This window comes from Hevea brasiliensis, chromosome 9, assembly GCF_030052815.1.
Source record: "Hevea brasiliensis isolate MT/VB/25A 57/8 chromosome 9, ASM3005281v1, whole genome shotgun sequence".
Taxonomy (NCBI): Eukaryota; Viridiplantae; Streptophyta; class Magnoliopsida; order Malpighiales; family Euphorbiaceae; genus Hevea; species Hevea brasiliensis.
Window position 1 is genome coordinate 25,366,272 of NC_079501.1, and position 13,256 is coordinate 25,379,527.

Here is a 13,256-nt window from a genome sequence, read left to right on the forward strand (position 1 = left end):
TTTGGAGGAGATTAAAGTTGAATTGCAAAAATTTTGAAATTGAGTAAAAAAATGGCCGAGAGCGACACAACCTGCAGCACAACCGAATTAGCTTATGTCGCAGGTTGTGTCGATCGTCAGATATTCACGCCGAGAGCTACACAACCTACGACACAACCAACGACACAACTGACTCGGCTTATGTCATTTTTACTGGAAATGGTTGACGTGGCATTTCCGTTACTCCAGCTTTTTACCTCACTTTCTCTGGAACCATCCCCCTTTTACCCATTCTAGGGCAGACCCTTAGCCTATATAAAGTCTCATTTTATCATTTTCTTTCCATAGAGAGCAAGGGAGGCATTTTTGGCAAGATTAGAAAGAGAGAAGGAGGGAGCACGTTCTGCATTTTTCCAGCAGCAGCAAGGATCACGTTTCTGCACTTTTCTGCAGCAGATCCTTCTGCAATTTTCTGGGTTTTTCTACCCTTGAGCTTACATTTCCATTATTTCTTCATTTATACATTTGGGTTTGTCTTTAAACAATGATTTGTGAGTAGTTGATTGAGATTCTAGAGATGGGTTTGTAAATATTGATTTGTATTGTGGTTTTGAACTGATTTAGCCATTTAAATGGGATTTGTTACATTTTGATTTATTGCTTGTGAGCTTGTTGCCTTGCTTGATGAATGGGCCCTCATTAAGTTAAGCTTTAATCCTTAATAGATGGACTGAAAAGTGAATATTAGGGATAGATAATCTTGCAATAAACTTTATTTTCTTGGTGTTAGAGATAAGCTAAGAGGATTAAGGGGAACTTTCCAAAAATCAATTAGAGCTTTAAATGGGTTTTTGTTAGGTTTGAAATACCGTGAAAACAGGGTTTGATTTAATGAAAACCAACTTTGAAATGCTTGAAAAAGGTTTCAAAAATTTAAGAATTGATTTCCCTCAAAATTGCAATTCTCATGTGTTTGGCTAAATTAGGGATAAACCACATGCAAACAATATTGAAAAATCCAATCTCTAGAATCACTTTATTTTTTATTGAATTTAGATTTAATTCCTCTCAAATTTCATAAATAGAAATTTCAAATTAATTTTTGGTAATCTAGTTTAATTAATTTTAGTTAATTGTTTGATTTAGTTTTAATTCCTCAAATACCAATTTTAATTCCAAATTTCATTTTACATCTTTAATTTTTGTCATTCTAATTAGCTTATACTTTTATTTCCAATTTAAGCACAATTCCCTGTGGGATCGATATCATTTTTTAAAAACTATACTACTGTGACCCGTGCACTTGCGGATACACCGTATCAAGTTTTTGGCGCCGTTGCCGGGGAATTGTTTGTTTTAAGTTGGATTTTAATTGTTTTAAGCTAATTAGAATTTTTATTTTCTTTTATTTTCACTATTGTTCCTTGTGTTTTTCAGGTACTTTTCTTGTTTATGAGACGATCGAAAAGCACAAGTGATACTGAATTGTTGTTCAATCCTGAAATTGAAAAATTCTGTCGAGCTAACAAAAAGGAATACAAAAGAAGAAAAGAAGCAGAAAAAGAAGAACAACAAAGATTTGAGCAAGAGGAGACAATTAAAAATATGGAGAATCAAAATAGAGCTATTGGTGGAAACAATGGAGGAAATGAGCAAAACGGGCAAAATGTAGTTGTTAATCAAAATGATCCTTAAAGAAGATCCATGTTGGATTATGCTTTTCCTAGATGTGCAGATGTGAGAGATAACAGACCTATTATTGGAGCTAATCAATTTGAGTTAAAGACTGGTCTCATTCAAATGGTTCAGAATTCACAATTTGGAGGTAGTCCACTTGAAAATCCTCATTCTCATTTGAAGAAATTTTTGATGATATGTGGCACACAAAGGCAGCCTGGAGTTTCAGATGAAGTTATTCGGCTCACCTTATTTCCATTCTCTCTTCGAGATTCAGCATTGGAGTGGTATGACTCACTTCCACAAGTTATTATAGCAACTTGGGAGCAGCTATCTCAAGCTTTTCTATCTCAATTTTTCCCACCTGGGAAGACCACTCATTTGAGGAATTTGATGGTAGCTTTTAAACCAAGAGATGATGAAACTTTGTATGAATCTTGGATGAGATTTAAGGAGCTTGAAAGGCAATGTCCTCATCATGAAATACCCAAATGGATGATTGTTCAGAATTTCTACACCAGAGTTACTCCAGCCATAAGAAACACTATTGATTCACAAGCAGGAGGAGATTTCATGAGAATGACAAGTGAAGAATGCTATGATTTATTAGAGAAGATTGCTCATAATACCCATTTATGGGGAAATCCTAGAGCACTTGAGCCAAAGAAGGCTGGGATTTATGAACTTGACTCAGTTAGCTACATGAATGCAAGATTTGATCAGTTGACTCAGCTTCTTAGTGATTTTTGCACAAAGGCAACAAACTCAACTCCTACAACTATGCAACAAGTTGCCTTCACAGATGGAACCCAAAGTTGTGGAGTTGATTACTCTTCTTATGGTGATGATTATTTGCAAGAACAAGCTGCTTATGCAGGAGGTTATCAACAAAAACCTATGGGAAATGCTTACTCTAATGTGAACAACTCAACGTGGAGACCACAAGCAACTTTTGCTCAACAAGGCCAAAGCTCAAATTATGCTCATAACCAGCAGTTTATGCAGCAAAATAGGCCTCAATTTCAACCTCAATTTCAGCCCACAAGGCAGCCACAACCTGGATATCAAGCAAGAGCACAACAATCCCTTCCACCTCATGAACCGAAGCCAACCTTGGAAAGCATGATGGAGAAATTTTTTGCTGAACAAAGCAAGATGAATAGTAAATTGGAGGAAGAAATGCAACACATGAGACAAACTATGGATCAATTACAAGTCCACAACCGCATGTTGGAGACTCAATTGGCTCAATAAGCAAGCTCATCGGGAAGCAAATCCTATGGTAAACTACCTAGCCAACCACAAAACCCTCATGAACAATGTAAGGTTGTAACCTTGAGAAGTGGTAAAAAAGTTGGTCAAGAGAGTGAAAACAAGAGAGAAGAAAAAGAGAGCACAAAAGAAGAAAATTCAGTTGAGAGCAAGAAAAATGAAAAAGAAGAAGAAAGCAAAAGTGAGCAAGATGAAGGAGAGAAACCATACATCCCACCTGAACCTTACAAGCCCACCCTTCCCTACCCTCAAAGATTCATCAAGCATAAGCTAGACAAACAATTTGGCAAATTCCTTGAAGTGCTAAAGAAGTTGTATATCAATGTGCCATTCACTGAGGCACTATCTCAAATGCCAAGTTATGCCAAATTTTTGAAGGAGATTCTTTCCAACAAGAGAAGGCTAGAAGATTATGAAACCATCAACTTGGGAGAGCAATGCAGTGCTATAATTCAGAAGAAGTTACCTCCCAAACTCAAAGATCCGGGTGTGTTTTCCATTCCTTGTCATATTGGTGACAATTGTGTGGCAAATGCCTTATGTGACCTTGGAGCTAGTGTCAGCCTAATGCCACTTTCAATATATGAGAAGTTGAATATGGGAGATTTGAAGCCCACAAACATGTATCTTTCATTGGCTGACCGTTCAATTAAGTATCCAGAAGGCATTCTTGAAAATGTGCCTATCAAGGTTGGGAAATTCTACATTCCGGTGGACTTTGTCATTCTAGATATGGAAGAAGACACAAAAGTTCCTATTTTATTGGGAAGACCCTTTTTGGCAACAGCTGGTGCATTAATTGATGTAAAGGGTGAGAAATTGACACTTAGAGTGGGAGATGATCAAATGATATTCAACATCAATCCTGCCATGAAAAGGAAACATGAAGAAGTTGAGTCTTGTTTGCGGATAGACATTATTGATGAGATTGTTCAAGAGCATTTCAGAAAAAGCTATCCACATGACCCACTTGAAAATTGCTTAGTCCATGGTGGGAGCATTGATGATGACAATCTCAACATAGCTGCTTTTGCACAACACTTGGAGAGCTCTCCACCACATCCTGAAGCCACAATTTTTCAACTTGAAGAAGTGCAAAATTTGGAGATTAAACCACCATCATTAAAGGTAGAGGATGCCCCAAAGGTAGATCTTAAACATCTTCCTTCCAACCTCAGGTATGCTTTTCTTGGACCAAATGAAACATATCCTATTATAATTAATGCATGTTTGACTGATATTGAGAATGAAAAATTGTTGAGAGTTTTGAGAGAATATAGGAGAGTTTTGGGTTATGCAATTGATGATATAAAGGGAATTAGTCCAACAGTTTGTATGCATAGGATTTTCCTTGAGCCAAATAGTAAACCTTCCATTGAACACCAAAGAAGATTGAATCCTACAATGAAGGATGTTGTGAAAAAGGAAATCCTAAAATTACTAGTCTTTGGAATTATTTACCCCATTTCTGACAGTGAGTGGGTTAGTCCTGTGCATGTTGTACCAAAAAAAGGTGGGGTGACAGTTGTTAAAAATGAGAATAATGAATTGATACCCACTAGAACTGTTACAGGTTGGAGAATGTGCATAGACTATAGGTGTAACACCCTAGGCAAATCCCACATCGACAAAACACGGGAGAGATGCTGGGTTTATAAGTTGGTGGTTCGTAACCCCTAGTGACGCGTTTTAAATCCGTGAGGGCTTCGGCCCAGAGCGGACAATATCACTAGTGGGCCGGGCCATTACATTTGTGGTATCGAGTGCTCGCGTGCAACCTTGAACGATGGTGGGGCAAACCTCGGCGAGGGCGAGTCCCATAAGAGGGTGGATTGTAACACCTAGGCAAATCCACATCGACAAAACACGGGAGATCTTTGGGTTTATAAGTTGGTGGTTCGTAACCCCTAGTGACGCATTTTAAAACCGTGAGGGCTTCGGCCCAGAGCGGACAATATCACTAGTGGGCTGGGCCATTACATTTGAAAATCAGTGTCCTCGCTGAGGTTTGCCCCACCATCGTTCAAGGTTGCACGCGGAGCGGCTCTGATACCACAAATGTAACGGCCCGGCCCACTAGTGATATTGTCCGCTCTGGGTCAAAGCCCTCACGGTTTTAAAACGCGTCATTAGGGGTTACGAACCACTAACTTATAAACCCAGCATTTCTCCCGTGTTTTGCCGATGTGGGATTTGCCTAGGGTGTTACAATAGGAAGTTGAACAATGCCACAAGAAAAGACCACTTTCCCCTTCCTTTTATGGATCAAATGTTAGAGAGATTAGCCAAGCATTCATTCTTTTGTTACTTAGATGGATATTCTGGTTTCTTTCAAATTCCAATCCATCCTGATGACCAAGAAAAAACTACCTTTACCTGTCCCTATGGCACCTTTGCCTATCGAAGGATGCCATTCGGATTGTGTAATGCGCCTGGCACATTTCAAAGGTGCATGATGGCCATTTTTTCTGATTTTATTGAAGAAATTATGGAGGTCTTCATGGATGACTTTTCAGTATATGGCACTAATTTTGATTCATGCTTGACTAATTTGTCTAAAATCTTGCAGAGGTGTGCTAATAATGATTTGGTGTTGAATTGGGAGAAATGCCACTTTATAGTCCAAGAGGGAATCGTTTTAGGGCATTTAATCTCAAATAGGGGAATTGAAGTGGATAGAGCTAAAATAGAAATTATTGAAAAAATGTCCCCTCCAACCACTGTCAAAGGAGTGCGAAGTTTCCTTGGACATGCCGGGTTTTATCGACGATTTATTCAGGATTTTTCTAAACTTGCTAAACCCTTAACAAATCTTTTGAATCATGATGTTAAATTTGATTTTAATCAAGATTGTATGGTTGCTTTTTGCAGGTTAAAGACGGCATTAGCAACAGCTCCTATCATGCAACCCCCGGATTGGACTTTGCCATTCGAAATCATGTGTGATGCAAGCGAGTTTGCTGTTGGAGCTGTCCTTGGCCAGCAAAAAGATAGAAAACCTTATGCCATTTACTATGCAAGCCGAACCCTTGATGAAGCTCAAGTCAATTACGCTACAACTGAAAAGGAGTTCCTTGCGGTAGTATTTGCACTCAATAAATTTCGTTCTTATTTGGTCAACTCAAAGGTAATAGTTTTCACTGATCATGCAGCAATAATGTACTTAATGAGCAAGAAAGAAGCTAAATCTAGGTTGATTAGATGGATTTTATTACTTCAAGAATTTGATTTGGAAATAAGAGATAAAAAGGGTGTTGAGAATGTGGTGGCTGACCACCTTTCTAGGATAAAAACTGAAAATAAAGATGATGAAATTGTGCCAATTGATGAGTTTTTCATGAATGAGCAGTTGTATGTGTTGAATTCTACACTTCCATGGTTTGCTGATATTGTGAATTTCTTGTCTTGTGGTGTCTTGCCACCTGATTTATCTTGGCAGCAAAAGAAAAGATTTTTTCATGATGTTAAATTTTATTCTTTGGAAGAACCTCTTTTGTTTAGGAGATGTAATGATGGAATAATTAGGAGATGTATACCAGAGGAAGAAATGCATGATGTTATTTACCATTGTCATTCCTCTGAATATGGTGGTCATTTTAGTGTCTCAAAAACTGTTGAAAAAGTCTTGACATCAGGTTTCTATTGGCCTAAAATGTTTAAACATGTGAGAGACTTTGTAAGCAAGTGTGATAGGTGCCAAAGGATAGGCAACATTTCCAAAAGAGATGAGATGCCTCAACAATCCATATTAGAAGTTGAATTGTTTGATGTATGGGGAATTGATTTCATGGGGCCATTTCCATCTTCTTATGGGAATAAATATATCTTGGTAGGGGTGGACTATGTATCTAAATGGGTAGAAGCTATAGCTACACCTACCAATGATGCAAAAGTTGTGGTAAAATTTCTAAAAAAATTTGTTTTAACCAGATTTGGTGCCCCACGTGCCATAATCAGTGATGGTGGTAGCCATTTTTGCAACCACCAATTTGAAAAATTGATGAGAAAATATGGGGTAAAGCATAGGATTGCTACACCATATCACCCTCAAACAAATGGCCAAGTAGAAATCACAAATAGAGAAATCAAGCAAATCTTGGAGAAAAGCACAATAAGTCCGGAAAAGATTGGTCCCTTAAATTAGATGACACTCTTTGGGCATATAGAACAGCATTTAAAACCCCCATAGGAACTACACCTTATAGGTTAGTTTTTGGGAAATCATGCCATTTGCCTGTAGAGTTAGAACACAAAGCTTATTGGGCCATTAGAGCAATCAATTTTGATTTACAAGCTGCTGGACACAGAAGACTTTTGCAACTTGATGAATTAGAAGAATTGAGACTTGATGCTTATGAAAATGCTAGGATCTATAAAGAAAGAACTAAAAAATGGCATGATAGGCATATCAAGAAAAAGGACTTTAAAGAATGAGATTTGGTTCTCTTATTCAATTCAAGGTTAAAATTTTTTCCAGAAAAATTAAAATCAAGGTGGTCCGGTCCATTTAAAATTGTGAAAGTTTTCCTCATGGTGCTGTGGAAATTTTTGGTGAAAAATCAGGTAATTTCAAGGTAAATGGGCAAAGGTTGAGGCCCTATTCAGTTGGTGAGCCAATTGAGAAGATAGCAACATGCTATCTCTCTCATTCTCCATAACATCTTGAGTGAGTATGGTCAAGCTAAAGACCTAAACTTAGCATTTTTGTGCATAACTCATAATTTTTCATTGATTCTTTATTTCTTTCATATATTTGTTTTAAGTTTTTCTATACTCCTTATTCAGAGTTTGACATTGTTCTAATTTTCTTGTGCAGATGGGATACAATGCATTGCAAGCAAATGAGCATAAAAAAATTTTCTTGTTTTAGTCTAGCTTTAAATTTTTAGCTTTAAATTTTTAGTTTTAAATTTGTTTACTTACCATTTTCATCTTTCTAGTGTTGCGTATTTGCTGGTGCATATTGCTGGATTCATTGCCCTTTTTGTTAACTTTAAGAGAAAATTTTTCCCAAACCTTGTCATCTTGGTTTAACAAGAAAATTATTTGAATGTGGATGTGTGAATTTGTGCTTTGAAAAATTATTTTGTATGAGTATTTGAGGAACATTACAAGTTGAACAATTAGAATTCATGTTATGAAGGTTTAATCATTTGAAATCTAATTTGTTTTACTTTTTTAGGCACTCTCTAAATCTGTCAAATTTGGGCAGCAGATTGCACAACCTGCGACATAATCGGGTTCGCTTGTGTCGTCGCTTGTGTTCGCTGGACACACTTTTGGGCAGATTGTTGCACAACCTGCGACATAACCGGGGTTGCTTGTGTCGTTGCTTGTGTTCGCTGGGCACCCTTTTGGGCAGATTGTTGCACAACCTGCGACACAACCCCCCTATCCTTATGTTCTAACTTGTGTCGCCTGTTTGTTTTGCAGGATAAGAACTCACTTCACCAGAATGGGCCCGCAACCACCCCATGCTAAAAAAAAAAAAAACCCACTAACCCATAAAAAAAAAAAAAAAAAACATTTCATGTCTTTATTTTAGTTGCTTAATTCATTAGTGTTTTTAACTTGTTTAGTTAATATTCTGCTTGTGTTGTTTTTCCTTTACTTGAACCATTTACTTATTCAGTTTTTTTTAGTTCCTCATAAAATACATTTTTCTTTTATATCTTTAGTACACTGCTCACTTGCTTTTATGTGCTACTTCGGATTTACACTTGATGATTATATTTTTGCGCTTAACTTCCCTATTCCAAATTTTTGAGTTTAATTGATTTAATGGATTCCATTGCACTATTTCTTTTGCAATGAGTGCAGCAGCTGTCCAAATTTTATCTAATTAAATTGGCTGCACTTCAATGAGGTAACAATTCTCATCTCAGCTTGTGTCACTGTCAACACAAGTTGTGCTATCGCTTATGCAACAGGGTAATAATTCTTTATGCACATATGAGCTACCCATTTTTTGCACATTATCCCATTCCATGCACTCTTTTAACATTGAGGACAATGTTCATTCTGAGTATGGGGGAGAGGGTAAATTTTTTGCAAAAATTATTTTTCCTTTTTCATTTGCATATAGTGACATGCTCATTCATTACTTCATACTTGTACATATTCACGTATATACACTGCATATAGCTTCATATACTTAGTTATGCATACTTAGTTGCATATAGGTTGACTATACATTTATACACTCATGCATTTTATTCATTCATTTAAAATTTTTGAATTTTTAAACCAGTATTTGAATTCCATAAGCCACTTATTCAAGCAATCCAACTTGCCTTTAGATGGTTAGTGGAATGAAAGTTCCAGCTGGGTACAAAGTCTTAAGCATTATTCTTTCTCTTACTTAATAGCTGAAAATTAATATATCAATCTAGGTATGCAGTGCTAGTTAGTTATTTTGAGTTTTGAGTGTCTGGATAAGCCTTTAAGGAAGAAAATGGTCATTGTCGTCTCACCATTCCTAGAACAAGCATCTTAGATCTTTCAAAGCGAAATTTTTAACTTGCATTTGATAAGAATATGATTTAGGCATTCCTTCATATTTTAAACCTCACATTTAGCCTTAACCTACCTTAATTTCATTTTAACCCTCGCAAACCCCCCTTGAACCTTAATTCCCTATTTTCTTTGGAACCCAAATCATTTACCTAGCCATTAAACCTAAACACTACCACCTATTATGAGAATAATATTTTAGCAATTAAGTGCATAAAAAAATAAAATAAATAATGACATATATATAAAAAAAAAAACTTGGAGGATTGAAACATCTTGAAAAGTGCTAGAGTAATTGTGAAAAGTTGATAAAAAAAAATAGTCACAAAAATATCCCAAAGGTAATTTTGGGTGTGACGTGAAATAGGGACACATACAAAATAAAAAAAAATATTATAAAAGTAGTCCCTTTATTGTGTTAGCACTTAAGATTCATTGTGAATTTCTTTCCTCTTGATAAAAAAAAATTACTAAAAAAAAAAAAAAAGAAAGAAAAAAAAAAGGATGCACTTTGAGTTTCATGATTAATATTATTCTTATATTTTGTTTACCTTATTCCCTTTCTTTGTTAACCACAATCTTACCCTATTTGACCCCATTACAACCCTTAAAAAGACCTAATGATTCTTTGAAAAATGCTTGTTACATTAGTAGAGTTAGATCTTTTATGCTTGCATATGGGTTTGGCAATATAATCTTCCATACATTACTCACCATCTATTTGAGACACATTGGCTATCTATTTCATTTAGGTTTGTTTTGGCACAATTGACTCTTGTAGCTGGTTGGTATTTGTTGCTTGGGTTGATTGGTTAATTCTTAGCTATTCTGTAATTGTTGAGAGTGCTTGCTTCATTCTTTGTGCTTTTGCTGGTGGGAACTTGGAATGTTGGTGGCTAGAGGTAAGTTGGTGGTTTGGATTAGTGATTTTTGTGTTTTCAAAGACTGATTGTATTCCCTTCCAAATGAGTTTTAATGAAATTTTGCTTGAGGACAAGCAAGAGTTTGAGTATGGGGGAATTTGATGCATGCATTTTATATCATCATTTAGATGTAATTTTTGCACATAATTTACCCTTGTTCATAGCCATTATTATAGATATTAGTATATATTTAGTCAATTTTGCAATTTTCACTTTTCTTAGTTTAATTTTTGGAATTTATTTGTTTTGTAGGTTAAATTTGGAGAAATTTGATGTATTTTGATCAGAGTAGCCATTTGGAGGAGATTAAAGTCGAATTGTAAAAATTTTGAAGTTGAGTAAAAAAATGGCCGAGAGCGACACAACTGCAAAGACAACCGAATTAGCTTATGTCGCAGGTTGTGTCGATCGTCAGATATTCACGCCGAGAGCTACACAACCCGCGACACAACCAACGACACAACTGACTCGGCTTATGTCATTTTTACTGGAAATGGTTGACGTGGCATTTCCGTTACTCGACTTTTACCTCACTTTCTCCGAACCTTCCCCTTTTACCCATTCTAGGGCAGACCCTTAGCCTATATAAAGTCTCATTTTATCATTTTCTTTCCATAGAGAGCAAGGGAGGCATTTTTGGCAAGATTAGAAAGAGAGAAGGAGGGAGCAAGTTCTGCATTTTTTTCCAGCAGCAGCAAGGATCATGTTTTTGCACTTTTTTGCAGCAGATCCTTCTGCAATTTTCTGGGTTTTTCTACCCTTGAGCTTACATTTCCATTATTTCTTCATTTATACATTTGGGTTTGTCTTTAAACAATGATTTGTGAGTAGTTGATTGAGATTCTAGAGATGGGTTTGTAAATATTGATTTGTATTGTGGTTTTGAACTGATTTAGCCATTTAAATGGGATTTGTTACATTTTGATTTATTGCTTGTGAACTTGTTGCCTTGCTTGATGAATGGGCCCTCATTAAGTTAAGCTTTAATCCTTAATAGATGGACTGAAAAGTGAATATTAGGGATAGATAATCTTGCAATAAACTTTATTTTCTTGGTGTTAGAGATAAGCTAAGAGGATTAAGGGGAACTTTCCAAAAATCAATTAGAGCTTTAAATGGGTTTTTGTTAGGTTTGAAATACCGTGAAAACAGGGTTTGATTTAATGAAAACCAACTTTGAAATGCTTGAAAAAGGTTTCAAAAATTTAAGAATTGATTTCCCTCAAAATTGCAATTCTCATGTGTTTGGCTAAATTAGGGATAAACCACATGCAAACAATATTGAAAAATCAAATCTCTAGAATCACTTTATTTTTTATTGAATTTAGATTTAATTCCTCTCAAATTTCATAAATAGAAATTTCAAATTAATTTTTGGTAATCTAGTTTAATTAATTTTAGTTAATTGTTTGATTTAGTTTTAATTCCTCAAATACCAATTTTAATTCCAAATTTCATTTTACATCTTTAATTTTTGTCATTCTAATTAGCTTATACTTTTATTTCCAATTTAAGCACAATTCCCTATGGGATCGATATCATTTTTTAAAAACTATACTACTGTGACCCGTGCACTTGCGGACACACCGTATCAGATATATGAGAGTACTGACCCTTCAATTCTCTCAGACGAGGCATGCATCTCCTTCTCTATTTAAATCCTCACTCTTCTCGCTTTTGCTATCGCTCGCTAGCTTTCCTATAGCTAGTTATCCTGCAGCAATTTTGAATTTTTATAACTTATTATATGCATCTCATTAACTCTAATTAATAGCTAACTTCCCTCCCTCTCTCTCTCTCTCTCTCTCTCTCTCTCTCTCTCTCTTCCCTTAGCTGCTTATGGCACCCAAGAACAGTGAGGCATCTACTAATAGTAAGATGGTCATGAACAAAGGGGCATGGACAGGTGAGGAAGATAGAAAACTGGCTGAGTATATTGAAGTTCATGGTCCCAAGAGATGGAAAACAGTTGCAATGAAAGCAGGTTAGTTGAATTAATATCAGTTATAGTTTTGTTTGAGCTCTAAAGAAACAGAATCCAGTAAATGTATTGGTTAGCTGGGCTTCATGGGTTTGCATGTTTTGATATCTGGTATCCTTCTTCTTCTTTAGGTTTAAACCGATGCGGGAAGAGTTGCAGATTGAGATGGTTGAACTATTTGAGACCCAACATCAAGAGAGGCAACATTTCAGATGAAGAAGAAGACTTGATTCTCAGACTTCACAAACTACTCGGCAATAGGTCAGCTCAAGAAAAATAATAAAAAAAATAAACAAAAAAAGAAATAAATTACTGATATAATTTTTAATTACATGTTGTAGGTGGTCATTGATTGCTGGGAGACTTCCAGGACGAACAGACAATGAAATAAAGAACTACTGGAATTCTCATTTAAGCAAGAAAATTAATAAAAAGGAGAAGAAACCTGCAGAGTGTTCAACTCCACAGGACAGCATCACCGAGAAGACATGTGAAGCTGTTGCTACTGGTCAAGAAACGGTGGAAGAGAGTAGTAAAGGAGCTGCAATCCCGGAGCTTAGCTTCGATGTAAACGAGTTATTCGACTTATCCACACAAGGAACGTACGATTTGGAGTGGGTGAACAAGTTTCTTGAACTTGATGAGGATCCATGGCTTGCCGTTGCCGAAGACAGGTGAGCATTGTGTGCATCGTATTGTTTCTCCTCAATAATAAGTACTAATGTACATGTATAATTTAATAAAAGATGCACATTTTCAAACTAAAGTTTATATATACAACATGAATTTTGATTTGCGTAGATTTTCTGAAAATTAACAATGCACCATTATATTTATTTTTTTTAATATTTTGAAGATTTTTAAAGGAAATAAATTAAATTGTTAAGGTGTGAACCTAATCTCCTACAATA

At 35.9% G+C, this 13,256-nt stretch overlaps 1 protein-coding gene and 1 non-coding gene across 2 annotated transcripts; one reads left to right on the top strand and one right to left on the bottom strand.

The window, feature by feature from the left end:
• Window positions 1-2,034: 2,034 nt before the first annotated feature.
• On the bottom strand, window positions 2,035-2,141 carry LOC131183596 (small nucleolar RNA R71). The gene has a single exon (XR_009151639.1). It is a non-coding gene; the product is annotated as a small nucleolar RNA R71 (small nucleolar RNA).
• Window positions 2,142-12,010: 9,869 nt separating this feature from the next.
• Window positions 12,011-13,029, top strand: LOC110651193 (transcription factor MYB114-like). Its single transcript, XM_058153535.1, has 3 exons — window positions 12,011-12,348; window positions 12,477-12,606; window positions 12,687-13,029. The coding sequence occupies exons 1-3, from the start codon at window positions 12,204-12,206 to the stop codon at window positions 13,021-13,023; spliced, it is 612 nt and encodes a 203-aa protein (XP_058009518.1). The 5' UTR covers window positions 12,011-12,203; the 3' UTR covers window positions 13,024-13,029.
• Window positions 13,030-13,256: the final 227 nt, after the last annotated feature.

What these genes read in the sequence shown, in the direction of transcription:
- LOC110651193 (XM_058153535.1), top strand. Translation starts at nt 12,204, where the DNA reads ATGGCACCCAAGAACAGTGAGGCATCTACTAATAGTAAGATGGTCATG. An exon ending in AACAGTTGCAATGAAAGCAG is followed by an intron (nt 12,349 to 12,476) that starts GTTAGTTGAATT and finishes CTTCTTCTTTAG; the next exon opens with GTTTAAACCGATGCGGGAAG. An exon ending in CACAAACTACTCGGCAATAG is followed by an intron (nt 12,607 to 12,686) that starts GTCAGCTCAAGA and finishes TACATGTTGTAG; the next exon opens with GTGGTCATTGATTGCTGGGA.